This window comes from Schistocerca americana, chromosome 6, assembly GCF_021461395.2.
Source record: "Schistocerca americana isolate TAMUIC-IGC-003095 chromosome 6, iqSchAmer2.1, whole genome shotgun sequence".
In the NCBI taxonomy this organism is placed as follows: Eukaryota; Metazoa; Arthropoda; class Insecta; order Orthoptera; family Acrididae; genus Schistocerca; species Schistocerca americana.
In genome coordinates, this window is record NC_060124.1 from 332,783,400 (window position 1) to 332,801,178 (window position 17,779).

Below are 17,779 nucleotides of genomic sequence, written 5' to 3' on the forward strand. Positions count from 1 at the left end.
ACTGAAGGCTACAACAACAACAGCATAAAGTTTTTACAATTAAATTTTTCTTTTAGTTTACATTTTTCTTATTGCATTATAATTCAAGATAAATTTAAGTTATAAGGACATTTTCAGATAAGCCACTGCTTGACTTGCTGTTTAAAAGTATCCCCTGTCAATATCTTAACTTCATTTTGCAACAAGTTATTAAAAACAGCTCCTTTGATATAGGCCTGGGGGCTTTTCACTGTTAAGTTAATCTTCAGTTAACCATATGGCCTCGTCTCATGAGTGTGACTATCCATGTTTATTTTTGTGATCTTAATGTCTTTTTTCACTAGCTTTATAGTTTCTATTATATACATGGCATAAACTGTGAGAATATTGAGTCTAATAAATAGGGGTTTGCAAGAAGTTCTTGGTTTTACTTTTGCTATGATCCTCAAGGCTCACTTCTGCAGTATGAAAACCCTTTTCATATTAGTTTGGCATGTCCCACCCCACAGTATCATTCCATAAGTCAATAAAGGATACATTAATCCATACTATACAGTCCTCAGGGTTTCAGAATTAAGATATAGTGATAATCTTCTTAATACACAGAGGCTGGGTATTTTTTTTTTTTTATAGACATAATCAGCTTGCTGCTTCCATGAAAGTTGATCTTCTATGCATAAACCCAAGAATTTAGACTCTATACAGATTTTTGGTAGAATTTCATCAGTCACAATATTTTGTCTGTTTGGACCACTTGGTTTAAAATGAATAATATTAGTTTTTTATGTTTACTTTTAGGTTGTCTCAAAGTGAGCTCTTGCTTTTTCAATAAAGCTATGTATCTCTTCAACTAGGCTGGGCTCACTGTCTGCATAGCAGACACCAAATGTATCATCTGCATACATAGTGATCAATTGCTTATTGTCAAGAGAACTTGGGAAATCATTTACATAGCACATGAATAGGACTGGGGCCAAAATGGAGCCCTGAGGAACACCAAAATGTGTATTTCTTATACTTGAACTTCTTCTCTCCAGAATTCCTCCATTACAGTACATAATCTCTGTGGATTGTTGTCTACCTTTTAAATGTGTTTCTAGCAATTGCATGAGTTTTCTAGTGACATCACTCTTCATAATTTTTGATAAGAGCACATCATGATGTACTCTGCCAAAAGCCCTTGAGAAGTTCAGGAATGATCTTGCTGCTTGGGATTTTTCATTCATTTTTTCAAGTACATGATGGACAACTTCTACTGCTGCTGACGTGGTACTTCGACCTCTTCTGCAACCATGCTTGATATCACTGAATATGTCAGCACTGTTGTAATGTTCCAGGATTTTTTTAAATATTATTTTCTCTATTAAGTTTGTTGAAAGTTGAGATTAGGGCAATGGGTCTGTAGTTCTGTACATACTTTGTTTCCTCCTTTTTTGTGTATTGGTTTAACTACAGTCAGTTTCCACTTGTCAGGGAACACACCATCTTTGAGAACACAGTTTATTAGATGAACTAGTGGTTTCATTAGTTCATGTTTGAATTTCAATAGATAGGCAGTAATTTTTTTTATGCTATCAATAAGCTGCAGAATGTCACATGTGCTTACTGCAGGTAGTGTACTGCAGTTCTGTTTGTTACTGCACTCAAATGTGTGCTGTATATCCTGTTTCATAGAGACATCATTTTCGACGGCATCTATGAACTATTTACTAACAATATTGCTGACTAGAAGGGGATCAGAGATATCTCCATTATTTGCAGTTAATTGTACATTATTACTTTTGTTTCTGTTTTTATTTACAATTGACCAGCAAGTCTTTGAAACATTATCGGAACCTCATATCTGTTGGCTGATTCTTTCTGATTTTAATCTCCTGACTTATTTGACAACAAAAGTATGGAAACACCAAAAACAAATCACATTATCATGCCTAATGTGGTGTAGGAAACTTGCTGGCATTCGAAACAGCTTCCAGTCTTCTCTGAATGGATAAATACAGGTCCTGTGTGGTTTCCAGGGAGTCTTATACCATTTTTCCTGGAAAACAGTGACTAGTTTAGGTAACAACAGTGGAGGTGTATAGCGATCACACAGCTTTTTCTCCAAAGTAGATCACGAAGACTCAATAATATTGTGATCTGGTGACTAGTGGAAAGGGGAGATATGACAATTCATCATCGTGCTCATAAAACCAGTTCTGGACAATGGGAGCTGTGTGAACATGGGGCCCAATACCTTGGGATAGAGCATTACCACTGGGAAATGAATATTGTACCACAGGATGGACATGATCAACCAAAATGGTCATGTAATCATTGGCAATAATGTGACTTTGCATAGTAATCATGGGGCCCATGGAATACCACAATTTGACTGCCCAAATTAACACTGAACCCCCGACAAGTTTCACTCTTGTCATGTAAATTCGGCCGTAAGTTGAAAACAGTATGAAATAAGACTCATCTGACCAAATGAGTTTCTTCCACTGCTTCATAGTCCAGGTATTATGGCTTTGGTACCACAATTTCCTGTTAGAGATATTTGCATCACTGATGAGTGGTTTTGGAATCCCAGCTCTGAACACTGCTTCATGTTGTTTTGGTGCCAAGAGGGTTTGCAAGTGTGACACCTAGGTCTGCAGTGAGTTCTGCAGCTGTTGTCCTCTTATTTTTTGTCACAATCCTCTTGAACGGCTACCTGTTACTAATGCTCAACATGCACTTTCATCCACATTGTGATTTAGTGGATGATGTTTTTTCCATAAATGTTCAATATGGTGCCTCTTGAAACACCAAACACTTTGGATACCTTAGTTACAGAAGCATCTACCATATGAGCATCAACAAATTGACCATGTTTAAATTCACTTGACTCCAACGGAATGCACTCACAATTACACAAAACAATGTTCTGGCCATGACTGACACTTGCAACATACAGAGGACATTGCACAGATTCCATTTGTGGTCACACACTACAGCACAATCTACAGGAATGGCTAGCATCTCCATTTCTTGCAGTGTTTCCATATTTTTCTCCAACCCCTATGTGTGTATTCTGTTAGCTCTGGGGAAGGATTAGTCCCAAAGCTCAGTAATGCTCTCAGTCTTCTTTATGTGTTTCTCAATGCCTCAACTACACAGGTGGATATTAAAAGCACTCATCTGATACTTTTTAATATGAATGTGAATTTTTAACGCCTTTGGTTGCCTCATACAGAATCTACAAGTAAATATAAAGACTCCTGAATGAGTGTTTGTTCAGAAACAGAGGCCAGCAAAAGACCAGGCAGATAGCGGTGTGAAGAATTCCAAATTTTTTGTGTAAATCTGACATACAATTTAAGATGAAGGTAAACTATACTACATCATGTGAACAAATAATTGTTTTTTGAAGAATTCTAACCAGCCGTGATCTTATGGGAAATATTTTTTCCCTATGCAGAAACAATGAGTTTTCAAAGAGCCACCAGTCTGCAAATAATTACTACAGTGAATATAGTAAAAAATTAATGCAGTGATATGAAATTTAATGCCCACTATACTTATGTCAATATGCAATTTTTGTTAAAGTCCTTTATATATGAAGAGGCAAGGATTAAAAAATGTGTAACACATGTAAAACAATGGTGACAGTTATCATCATAAGAAGACATATCTTTATACTGATACAATAAAATTTCTCACACAAATGCAAATATGGTGAAGTCAGCTATTCAGCGAACAAACCAAATGAAGATTACCACACAAAATAAAAGAACCAACTGGAATTTTCAAGACATTTGATGACATAATGTGATGAATTACAACAATAACTGCTGCTTATTCCAGCCTAGTTACATAACACAGCCCAACAGAGTTTTAAGTAGTTGTAAAAGTATTAACTGTCAGAAGAATTTTAGAAGTATTTCCTATTTTAGTGACAAAAATACATTTGTCAGAGTACGCTGATGGAAAAAAATCACAACACCAAACAATAATTAATCTACAGTAACGAAATTTTGAGAATGCATTTGCCTAGGTGACATATTTAAGCGATTAACACTGCAGGATCACAGATAAGCCACTGAAAATGTGAAATGCTGGCACATTAATAACCGGTGTACCTGCCAAAATGTTTAATGCAAGCATGTAAACATACAGGCCCTGTGTTGTACAGGTGATAGACAACAGTTTGCACGATGGAGTTCCATGCCTGTTGGACTCGGTCGGTCAATACAGGGACTGTTAATGCTGGCTGTGGATGTCGGAATTGTCATCTGATGACATCTCATATGTGGTCAATTGGAGACATATCTGGTGATTGAGCAGGCCAAGGCAACATGCCAATACTCTGTAGAACATGTTGGCCTACAACAGCGGTATGTGGGTTGACAGTTATCCTCTTGGAAAAGTTCCACATGGAATGCTGTTCATGAATGGCAGCCCATCAGGCCGAATCCCCAGACTGATGTACAATTTGCAGTCAGGGTGCATGGGATAACCACGAGAATGTTCCACCTACCATACATAATCGCATCCCAGACAATAACAGGTGCAGGTCCAGTGTGTGTAGCACACAGACATGTTGGTTGCAGGCCCTCAACTGGCCTCCTACTAACCAGCACAGGGCCACCACTGGCACTGAGGCAGAATCAGCTTTCATCAGAAAACACAATAGACCTCCACCTTGCCCTCCAATGAGCTCTTGTTTGACAGCATTGAAGTCACAAACTGCAGTAGTTTTGGGTAAGTGAAATGCACGCTACTGGGTGTCTGGCTTGGAGCTGTCCTTGAAGTAACCGACTTGTAGCAGTTCGCTGTGTCACTGTGGTGCCAAATGCTCCTCAAATTGCTACTGCAGATGCAGTATGATCTGAAACAGCATGGGCTTCCCTGTCAGCAGTGCCACATGACCGTCTGGAGCCCAGTCTTCTTGTGACCACAGATTCCCTTGACCACTGCTGCCAGCAATCATGTAGAGTGACTACATTCCTGCCAAGTCTTTCCACAATATCACCTTCTCATAGCTCTCTTACACAACCTCGTTCAAACTCAGTGAATTGCTGATAATGGAATCTTTGTTGCCTTAAAGGTATTCTTGACCAACATCAACTCACCACATTCAGTCTCAAAAGTAGCTAACACTCACGACCATTACAGCATGTATTTAAAGCAAACCTGATTTGCATCCTCATAGAGGCACTATTAGTGCCACTCTTATGCGACTGGCATGAAATCTGAATAGACATCACCTTCCAGATGTAGAAACACCCCTACCACTACCAACTTTAGTTTATCTCACACAACTACTTTTTGGTGCTGCAGTTCGTTTTTTCCGTCAGTGCATTAGCAACACAACATATGAATTCTATGCTGAAGTGTACTACTGATCTGTACCAAATAAAGTAGCCGATAAAGCTCAAAAACTTGTACAAAAAATACATGACACATAGCCTTTAGCTGCATTTTACGAGGTGCGATAATCTTTGCAAGATGTGACAACCCTGCAGGCTTGCGTAGGCACAATATCTTTGACCTTGGTCTATAAGTTGCTTCTAGTTCAAGCGGCACATCAATGCAACTGCTCAGTTGTGAGTTGTGCTGTAATAAGTTAACACGTGTTAGTGCCTCGCGTCACAGAAATGGAACTGCATACTATTGCGCATCGGCATGCCATTTCTTTTTGCGTTAAATTGGGTGAAAACGTGACGACAACTTACAGTAAGTTTCAGAAGGCTTTTGGAGAGGAGGTTATGTAAAGAGCTCAAGTTTTTCCTTGGCATAAAATGTTTAGTGACGGCAGAACGAATGTTGAAGATGAAGACCGCAGTGGACGACAATCAACCTCACGGACGGATGTCAACTTGGCCAGGGTGCATGAACTCGTACGATCTGATTGAAGATTATCCATGAAAACGATTGCCGAAGAACTGAACATCAATCGAGAAACGGTTCGTCTAATAATAACTGAATATCTTGGTATGAGAAAGATTTGTGCAAAAATGGTCCCCAAAAGTCTCACACCACAACAGCAAGAAACACGGATAAATGTGGCAGCCGATCTGTTAAAGCAAACGGAAATCAATCCAGAATTGCTGAGCCATGTTATCACTGGTGATGAAAGTTGGTTTTTTCAGTACGATCCAGAGACAAAACGCCAAAGTTCGCAATGATGCTCAAAGGGATCACCCAGACCAAAAGAAGCTCGCATGTCAAAGTCAAAAGGGAAATGCATGCTTGCGTGCTTCTTTGATTCCAAGGGAATTGTTCATAAAGAGTGGGTGCCTCCTGGACAAACAGTTAACCAATATCACCACAAATAAATTTTACAAAGACTTCGTAAAAGAGTTCTTTGTCTCTGTGCCAACATTGCTGATAATTGGATTCTGCATCACGATAATGTGCCATCCCATACTGCTCTGTCAGTACAGCAATTTTTAACCCCAAAACAAATTTCAGTACTACCACAGCCACCTTTTTCACCAGATATCACTCTGCGCGACTTTTTTCTATTTCGAAGAGCCGAAACGGCGGTCAAGGGACACCATTTTCAAACAACACAAGATATCCAAAAAACTGTGATGAGGGTCTTGGAGGATATTACAGAAGATGAGTTCTAGAAATGTTACCATCTATGGCAGAAGTGTTGGAAAAAGTTGTGCAATCAGAAGGGAACTACTTTGAAGGAGACAACGGTAAATGTGACTAAAGCAGTAAGCAACATTTTTTTTCACATAAGTCTCATTACTTTATTGTCGTACCTCGTATATGTAAATCTCCAAGTGCTAGCAAATTGTAAATACCATAGTTTAACAATGTCATACCTCGCCCAGCAGTGACTCTCAGAAAGGCAACAGTAGGTACTGGATCACGTGTTGGAGCCCGAAATTGGACATACAAGCGATTACCAGTAGTGACTGTGCTCTGAGGTAGTGATCCTTGATACAACAAAGTATCAGCTAGCAGGTTGTCTCCCGAACCAGATCCATCTCGAAGGAAAATATGTGCTGCCCCACTCCCAGATGACACAGCAACCACTTCAGCAGTCAGCACATATCCCATCTTTGTGTAGAATGCCTGTTGGGCAGAGCAGTTTGTACAATAAATAAAGTTCAAAATAAACATAGAGTACAAAAGTAGAAGTACAAGAAAACAGCTACGAAATCTTTATTCATAACATAAATCCCATAAGTCATTACACACTGATCATCAACAAAATTTATCATTTGTCATAAGAACATAAAAATTACTGTAACTCATTTTCAGTTCTCTGTTTAGTATTTCAAGTTGCACATTCACAATAAGCAAACAGATATGTAACAAACATGCACTAGCTTCAAATTGCTGCCTAGCCATCCTGATTTATGCTTTTTGAAGCTAAACTAAATCTCTGTAGAAAAATGTTTTCCACCATGCTTTCCATAAGAAGACACACATTCCTTGCTAGCTCTTTTAAAAGTTGACTAATCAATTACTAAACAGTCTCTGACAGCGAGACTGAGTGACAAATTAACTTGCAATATTATCAGTATTGCTGCAGCAGGTCTGACAAGACACACACTGAAAGAAAGAGATAGACTGAGAAGAGATACAAGAAAACTGGAAGCAAGGAAACATCAAAGCAAGTTTTATTAAAAAAAAAAAGTCAAAGCCTTTCTGGTAAAGCATACAAGGCCTAGCAGGTACCGGACAATAAATCAGGTGCTTCTGCTTTTTTGGAATTGGAAATGATATTTATTGATCGTTGACAGAAGAAGACTACCTGATATATTTGTTTGTGGACAAGATTTATGGGATAGTTGTGGGAGATGAAGAGGTTGTTGCTATAGGTGTTGTTTGTTGCTATAGGTGTTGAGAGATTAGGATTGGAGCAGGTATGGAAAGCTAGTTGAAACCTGAATTTGATAGCTTTGAGACTTTTAGGGAAAATTTAACTGTATATCGAAAGAATAGACAAATGGTAAATGGAGGTAGTGTATTTGTTGCAGTGGACAAGAAATCAAATCCACCAAGATAGAAATTGAAGGTGCATGTGAGATTGTTTGAGCAAGACTCAGTATCAGGGGTGAGCATAAAATGACAACTGGATCCTTCCATCACCCAACAGACTCATCTCCTGATGTAACTGAAAACTTTAGAGAAACCTCAGTTCACTAGTACATAAGTTTCTCAATCATACTGTAATCATCAGTGTAGATTTTAATCATCCAGCAATCAATTGGGAAAATTACAGTTTTGTTAGTGGTGGGTGTGATAAGGCATCCTGTGGAACATTACTAAATGGCTTCTCTGAAAACTACCTAGGACAGATAGAAACACCACTCATGATGGAAATATATTGACCTAAGGGCAACAAATGGACTGACATATTTGAAGATGTCTACATTGAAACTAGTATCAGTGACGATGTCGTGGTTGTGGCAACAATGATTACCAAAGTACAAAGGATAGCTAAAACAAGCAGGAAGATACATATTTTCAGTAAACTAAATGAAAAATCAGTAGTGTCATATCTCAATGAGGAACTTGAAACTTCTAGCACAGGGCACGAGCAAGTACAGGAACTATGACTCAAGTTTAAAAGAACAACTGACCATGCACTGCATAGATATGTACCCAATAAAACAATTAATAATGGGAGGGAACCACCATGGCATACAGTCACTGTACAGAAACTTCTAAAGAAACAAAGCATAGAGCTACAGATAGAGAGATGCTGAATGAAACACATTTAGCTGTCAAGAGAGTAATACATGAAGCCTTTAATTACCACTGCAGCAAAATATCATCAAACGATCTTTCAAAAAACCCAAAGAAATTCTGGTCACATGTAAAGACTAATAGTGATGCCAAAGTTAGTGTCCAGTCCCTAGCAAATGAGACAGGAACTGAAACTGAGGGTAGCAAAGCAAAAGCTAAAATGCTTAAATCCATTTTCAAATGTTCCTTTACAAAGGAAGATCCAGGACAGGTGCCCCAGTTTAATTCTTGTACCCCTAAAAAGATGACCAAAATAAGAATTAGTGTCAGTGGTATCGAGATACAACTGAAATCGTTAAAATGGAACAAGCTCCAGAGCCCAATGAAATCCCTATCAGACTATATACTGAATCTTCAGCTGAGTTAGCCCCTCTTCTAACTATAACCTACTGTAGGTCCCTCACATAGGGATCATGAGGGTAAGATTACAATAATTACAGCAAACACAGAAGTATTTCGACAGTCATTCTTCCTGCACTTCATACATGAACAACATACATAACAACTGGTAAAATGGGACACACCCTCTGCCATGCACTTCACGGTGTTTACAGAGTGTAGATGTAAATGTAGAAATGTTTGCCACTGACACCTAAGAATCTGCTCCAATAGTGTCAAAATATGTTTCAGACGATTCAAGATAAACAATAAAGAATTTATTTTACTATGTGACAATATCTGCCTGCACAATATGTGTAGCATACATGTTGTAATATCTATATGAATAATATGTGTAGCATATAGCAATCTCTGTACTCCAACAAATGGAATTTCTGGCACATCTAGTGACTTTGGTTCACATGGTTCAAATGGCTCTGAGCACTATGGGACTTAACATCGGAGGTCATCAGTCCCCTATAACTTAGAACTACTTAAACCTAACTAACCTAAGGACATCACACACATCCATGCCCGAGGCAGGATTCGAACCTGCGACCGTATCAGTCGCGTGGTTCCGGACTGAAGCGCCTAGAACCGCTCGGCCACCGTGGCCGGCTCTAGGGACACAAATGATGTTTCCAAAACTGAAAGAATACCAGGGAGAAAGACTTTTCCAAATGAAGATGGAGTTCAAGAAGGTATGATAAAGTGGTTGGTCACAAAACATATGTACATGGTGGTGATTATGTGCAAAGCTAACTAAATTAATGTGCTAAATATATACATAAAATTGATATAAACAAATTGCACTCCAGGAATATTTTAAGTTCCTTATTATTCAACTTTCTTAATAATTCTATAATCCTTCAAAATGCAATTTACACATTATTGTGGCAGACCAAGTACAGTAATTTTTATTGACTGCTGAATTAGACATCAAAATGACATTATTTTTCCACATAGTCTATGTCTATGTAAACAAGTCAGTGTAAACAATGGTTGGGATGTCCTACCACTAGTTGAATTTCTCGATGAAAGAAATCTGTTCCTTGGTCACCCACAGAGCCATTTGAGAACCAATGTGTGAAAATCAGCATCACTGGAGAATCCCTTTCCCTCCAAATCTTTTTTCAGCTTGCCAAAAAGATTGAAATCACATGGTGCAAGATATGGACTGTATGGCAGATCAGCATCACCCACATCTATACGGCCTTCGTCAGAGAGTTGTCAACATTATATTTCGGCTGGATGCTACACTGCATTTCATCTATATACTGCCAGAATTTCACAGTGATTTTTTTGTGAATTTAGATATTTTATACACAAGAATCATACTGTCCCACATATCTCAACTATGGAATATATTTCCAGTTGTCATGTCACTCTTGTTGCATAATGGTCTTAGCACACAGAGAAAAAGAAGAAGAAGAAGAAGAAGAAGCTTTACTTACACTTGATGCTTTCAACAACTTGTCCAGCACTTCTCATGCATTCATGCTCTCAAAATAGTTATAAACTGTCAATAATAATAAATTCTGATGCCATGAAAAGTATTAAGGGGATTGTATACTATCTGTTAATACCATTGCAGCCACAATGAGGAGGAGTAATGAGGTATTTCCTATCCAAAGACCATCCAAAACAAACACAATGCCAATATTTTTCTGCATAAAAGGTTACTTCAACAATAAGCTCATAGGTACTACCATACAGCTTTTCTGATGTTGTTTTAGTGACTTTTATTTTAGTTAGCGAATCACAATATGTCATAAAAAAATTAAGGCTGTAAGAAACTGGCACTAGTAATATTTTACAAGGAAAAATTAAATTAATTCAGACAATCCTTAATTTTTTTATCTTACATAATGCTGTAATATAGGTAACTCAGATCAGATAAGGATCTACTGTTCCAGGACAAGCCTCACCTTGGAGCAGTCACGCTGACTGACAGAATTTTTTGGCTGTTCGAGGCGTACAAGAAGTGGGTATATCTGTGACGTAGTGGTGGACAAAGTGCAGAAGTCAAGTGCTACAGCGAGAGGGTCTGGCTGTGCCTGCAGCTGTGCCATACCCTCTGCCTGCAGGCCAGGTCTGGGATCATGGCTGACGTAATGTACTCCGTCTCCTCCATTTTCTGATATGGTGCAGCTCTCCAGCAATACTTGACCACCACTGCCCGGCGTCACATTTGCAAACAAACCGTAACCTGGGGAAGAGAAGATGATAAGAACAGTATTAAAACTGTGTTCTCAGATGTTTAGCCAGCAACATTTCTGTTAGAAATACACTGATAAGTGAAATGAAAAGGAGCCAAAATATTTTGCACATAGCAAAAGCGGAATATTTACACTCACAGTTTACATGAAAGTGCAAATACACAAATACATACACTGTTGTTAAAGAGACGTATGTTGTGCAACAGTAAATTTGACATCACGAGTACTAAAGAGAAACTTAAGAATATAATTTTCATGATTTTGGTACGCTCATAAGACATAATGAATTACCAGACAATGCTTTTTATTTCAATGAACGTGTTCTCAATCAGGCCAACAACAAATATCCAGCTACATACGCTATGTCATCTTTCCACATTTACACAAGACAACCGGATATCAACCACAAACAGCAAAATATGAAGAAATCAAGAAACAATAAATCAGTTTCAACTCAGTGCAGTTAGTAACGAAATCCTTTTGACAAAATTATTACAAAAAGAGCAAAAATGTTCAATGACCAATGGAAGTCAAATGGAACCTGTTTAGGTAAAAAAACTTGATGTGTTTTGTTATAAAATTACACCAATATACTGTCTGTAAGTTAAATGAATAAATCAATATGAGTTTTCAGAGTTGTAAAGTCCTTTTTGATACACCCGATATACGACAATGAGAACAATACAGTCCTAATTTAAAAGGAAGAAATAGGTGAACAATTTAACATTTGAATATGACTCAAGAAAGGAGATCCAATTTCACCAAAATTTACAGCAACTTTAGAACATGCCTACAGAAAACTACACTGGGAGAAGACAGGAATCATAATTGCTTTAAAGAAATTAAACCTGTGACTTGTAGAGAGCTCTTCACAGATAGCCAAAGTGATCTGCAGAATATGCTAGCAAGACTGAGTATTCATCAAAAACAGCAAGCATGACTGATAACCTGCAATAAGTACTGATACAGGTAAATATCATTCACCCTGATTATACAAAGTATATATCCTTGGAAAAGTTGAACAAGCAACAATCAGCAAGTGGAAATTGATATCTGACTAAGAGTAATAAGTACTGAAGCTTGAGGTTTCTTGTGGTGGGTGACCTATCAGTAAACATGAAAAGAAAAATTTTGAATTCATGTATCACCTCCACCCTCTATCAGTTCCTAGCCTCCAATACATAAACAGGAAAACATAATCAAACTGACACAGAGGGAACTGGAACTAAGTATGTTAATTACAACACAAAGAGATAAAGCCATAAATAAAGACTTAAGAAATATAGGACAAGTAAAAGATGCACTGACTCAAGCGAAAACACTAAAACTAAAATGGGTAGGAAATGTCATGAAAAGATCTGATGAGAGATGGAGCAAATCATCGACAGAATGATTGCCCCTAGAAAAAAAAGGCACCAGGGGAAGACAGTGAAGAAGATGGCAAGGTCGAGCTGGGATCTTGTCCAACAACTGTGAGAGACAGATACCAATGGAAAAAGTTGGGAGAGCGTTTTGCTGAACAGTGAGAAGCTAACAGCTGACAAAAACAAGCAGAACAAACATAAGATTCAGGGCCAGGTCATCTACAGAAAAGAGTCATAAATGAGAGAGAGAGAGAGAGAGAGAGAGAGAGAGAGAGAGTGAGTGACAGCGAGAAGGGAAGAGGAGCAGAGAGGGGTGCAGATGGGGGGGGGGGGGGGAGGGGGGGGAGCAAAAGACAGAGTAGAGAGACTGAAAAACAGAGGTATAGAACAAACATCAATGCTGTGCATAGGAAGAAACTTCAATATGTACAGTACAATGAAGGATTACTGCAAAAACATTAATAAAATACAGTATCAGCTAGACGATTCTAGCTATGCGAATCACATAACTCCCTGGATAAGAAAGTGCTCAGTCACAACGCATTCCCCTTAATTTTGTATCATTACAGGATAAATTATGTGATTAAAATTCATAATTCCATCCCATACTCTGTGTTCAAGTTTGAAACGTTAGCAAAAGCACCTTACAGAATTGTTGCAAGAGGACCTTAGGCATTGCTTGGGATGCTGTTGCTGAAACTATGAAGTATTTCAACACAGTAAGTACTTGCTTATCATATGCATATGATGATGTCGACTGTTGTGGAAGACAAGCAGAGGACATTTATTGCCAAGGTGAAATACTGAGTGTACAGGTGCCAAGCAAGTCCTCACCACTGACACAATGGGTAAAACTGTACTCTGCCAAATGTGAAGACATTGCCCATCCAGTAGCTTATTTTTGCTGTCTTTCAACAGAATGTGGTATCATCAAGATGCTGTACCTTAAGTCTTCTGTTTGACACCATGGTCTTCTGTATTTAATTTTCCCCTGACAGCCATCACTGCCCCCAGAAACTGACGAGCAGTTATTTTAAAAAAATGTTTCAGGCTCTACAACATTAACAGTGTCACTATGACCTTAAGTGGCAAATCTCATAAAATTGTTCTACTATTTTCTAGTATAGAAGTAAGATCAATCCCTAACCTGTCACAGTTCAAATTTTGAGTTATAAGTGTGCCTTTGCAGAAAATACCAGACTAGTTATTTTTCCAAGCATAAATTGTGGCTCACCTTTGTTACCATGGAGTGTGCAGTTGTTGAGCTGCAGAGGAGCTTCCAGGCTTGTAGCGTTGATACCATCACGGGCTGAATAGAGGACAGCAACAGATGTCATATGTGGAGGGACACCATTCACAAAGAGTGCTGCACCACTAGGGCCCGCACCAGCATACCTAAATAGGGAATACGGCATTTTCATATACATATAAGCTGGTGAACTCTAATAGCTAAGCTTATGTTATAAAATTCATTTTTGCAATCATGCGTTACCATAACCATTGCCATAAAATTTAAAATGCACTGAATGGATTTTTCTGTCTAGCACCCAATAGTTCTATCTGTCCTCAAATCTGTCTCCTCTTTGTTGCTCTGTTCTATCAGCCATCAAATGTTTTGTCTTCCTGTAGCCATTTCAAAAAGAGAGTTTGTAAGGAATGCAACTGCCAAGTATTATATTATCTGTTTATGACACTTAATATTGTTTGAAATGACAAAACATTTCATAATTTCCACTTTTAAATCATAACCTGAAATCATAATGTTAATTCTGTATATGTCAAGTGCAATGTGCAAAGTGAAAATTAGGTTACGATATTGACTTTTGGAATACAAATACAGATAGTAATCCTTTGTACTTTAAAAATTGGATCTATATACTAAGCAAATGAAAAACTGCCCCAGGAGAAAGATGCTTTAAATAAGCACACAAGGAAGCATCTCAGTTATTAATCTCATAAACAATGATAAACCAAAAATTCACTGCGTATTGAACTCGTTGGGTGACAGAGCAAAATGTTCCTGATCTGTGAGTTGGAGGTTCCCAGTTTAACTCTTGTACTTAGCAATATTCTTTTTCAATTATTTAAGTGAGTGTTAACCACTAAACACTTAAAATTTAAAAAGAAATAAGCAACTACATTTCTCTCTGAACTCCATGTTCTCTAAAAGTTGTGAATATACACATCGCTTACACAATTTCGTATTTTTTGTGTTGGTATTTGAAAACTGATCCTAAGCTGAATTTTCCAGACCACATCTTCTCTTGTGAATGTCACAGAAATGATTGTCTGGAACTACATTATTTATATAGGCTGTTGGAACTGTGAAGAAATGGAATATGTCAAGCAGTTGTACTCTACAATCAATTATAATTTCATGTTTTGCTGTTATTACCTCCTGTCTTACACCACTCATTAGGGTATCCCAAAAGAATACCGACAATGCTTAGTATGTTATGTGAGAGGCAAACTGATTGGTTTTCAAGAAGGACACAATGTCCCAAAATGTACAGCTTAGGCACTGGGGGGCGTCAAAGTCTGACGTCAATAAACCCAGCGTGAGTAGTAACACACTGCGCTTTCTACATTACAAACAGACTTCAAAACTCCTACATTAATGTACAGCCCACATCATTGGTGCTGAAGTTCACATACAGTTGCAGTTGTCTTTGAATTATTTCAGTCATTCCCTGGACTCGAGCTATAAGGTCCTCTGCTGACATTACATGTGTGTCATATGCCACATTCTTCACACTAACCCACACAAAACAGTCAAGAGGTATCATATCAGGTGACTGTGCTGGCAATGGGACTGGTCCACACTTACCAATCCAACAACTGGGATATACAATGCTGAGATGATTCCACACATCGACATCAAAGTGTGCCAGAGCTCCATTGTGTTGCAGCCACATGTCCATCTGAACATTTTGTGACACAACATCTAACAGGGTATGCAAAACATCTCTAATAAATGTGAGGTGGATCAGTCCTGTTAGTCTGTTTGGCAGTAGATATGGCCCAATGATGTGGTCACCAATTATCCCAGCACAGATGTTAACACTGTCCCTGTGTTGGTGATTTTGAATCACCTGCACACGCAGATTTTCACCCAGTCAAACATGCATGCTGTGCAAGTTCAATACACCATCTTTAGTAAACATGCATTCATACATCAGTGCAAACTGTACTCATCATGGCTAGCCCTCCTCCTGTAACACCTGGACTTTCTGCAGATGCCGTGGATGGACAACACACCACACGACACTTCTACCCGTGTGCAGCATCTGTGTCTCGAGCTGAGTAGTGGTGGCTGGGTCCTCTCTGAACACCGTCAGCACATCCACCTCCAACTGTAGTGTTTGAGCCAAGCTTGGATTACCCACATCACATTTTGGCACCTACCACAGGATAAACAGTAGACTGGGGATACTATTCACAAGTACCAAGCACAAAGTGCTACTACTTTACTGTACAATGTACATACATCAGGCAACATATGTACAACTTACTTGACTCTCTGAGGGGTCTCTCACGACTGCAAACATGGAATTATGTGGGGTACATCTGTTTGGAAACTGTTCTGCATAAAATCTTGCAGCAGCTCTCCCGTTGCAATCTGCTTTGGCACTTGCAAGCACAAAGTCAGTCATTTCCACAGCTGTGTACTGGTACATGTCGCACTGCTGTCAACAACATTACTGTTCTGACAGGCCACACAAGATCAGCAGTAAGATGAACACAATGGTTGTGGAGGAATGCAGCACATGAGCAGGAATGTCATTAGGCCCAAGTCATCTATCTGCAGTACACAGATGGCTAAAGGGTTGCATACCTTTTGTATTCAGACACCAAAACAAATCAGAAGAAACCATCACAACTATTTGATCTCAGACTTTGACGCCTCCAACGCCCAAACCATACATTTCCAGGTATGGGTTCCTTCTTAAAAACCTATCAGTTTGCCATACTAAGTGCTTTTTACACCTTGTTTATGCTATAGCTAAAGGAAGTGTGCCAGACTGTTATCTATCTTGCTTCACAGCTGTCACAGTGCTGCCTCCCTATTGAATTCCATCTCTTTGATGCAAACCTATTATTTGGACATGTTTCTTCCTTCACCATAAACTAAGCATGAGAGAGAAGTGGAACACTTGTTAAGGCAGCAGACATGTATATTTGTGGAACAAGTTTCAAAATACCATTCAGCCATCAAGATTTAGATTGCGTACGATCTCTAAATACTTTTAGTGCAATTCTTCTTCAACAAACCAACTGCAGATTCCCCCTCCCTGTCCATCTTACTTAATGTTCCATCTCCAATGACATCACTATCAACAAAATATGCAACTCCAACATTTTAGCTGTTTTCCCTTACAGGGTATGTTATTATTGATTTGTATTTTTATATTTATTTTTTGTGTGGTTTGATGGATCAGTGGATAAATGTCAGACTACAAGTCCAAACATTTATCCTCAGTCAGTCCCAGGATTTTTTTTTTTTCTATCACTTGCTACTTGTTTCACTCTCCAATTTCACTTATATATAAAAAAGAAGGGAAGTTTCAAGCTGCACAGTGATCTACATCTACATCTACTCTCTGCAAACCACCAAGAAATTACTCTATAACTGGCTACATAAGTTGGTTCAAAGGTCGGAAGAAGGCAAGTTATACCACCTTGAATTGGGCCACACATAGTAAAACATGAGACATCGATTGTTCAGTTATGGAGGTGGACTAGTACTCAGTCCCTATACAAAATATCCAAATACAGTTAAGAAAACCAGGAAGACAAGGAGAAAATCATCAATTTTATCGAAAACTAATACTAAGACTTGAGTAATGTGAATTGATACTCGGAAGAAAGCATTTTGTACCTTAAGTGCCTTTTCACAATTAATAATTACCTGGGTCCTCTTCCCAGCAGGCAAGCTGATAAAGGAGTTAAGATATTTTCACAGTGAAGTTACATTTTCCTAATGGCATTTCTCTTTTGTCACAAATTATTCATCAACAAATGGTCATGGACATGATATGGGCATTGATAACTGCACTGAAGAATTTATACAATAAGAAGATGTTACCTTAAGAATTA

General features: G+C 38.4%; 1 protein-coding gene across 1 annotated transcript in view; it reads right to left on the minus strand.

The window, feature by feature from the left end:
• The window catches only part of LOC124620119 (protein bark beetle), a 351,158-nt gene that overhangs the window by 166,472 nt on the left and 166,907 nt on the right, over positions 1-17,779 (minus strand). Inside the window, exons 5-7 of the mRNA XM_047146790.1 lie at positions 13,917-14,077; positions 11,028-11,308; positions 6,786-7,038 (exon numbers count right to left, since the gene is read on the minus strand). Coding sequence (XP_047002746.1) covers positions 6,786-7,038; positions 11,028-11,308; positions 13,917-14,077 — 695 coding nt within the window. The remainder of the gene's footprint in view (positions 1-6,785; positions 7,039-11,027; positions 11,309-13,916; positions 14,078-17,779) is intronic.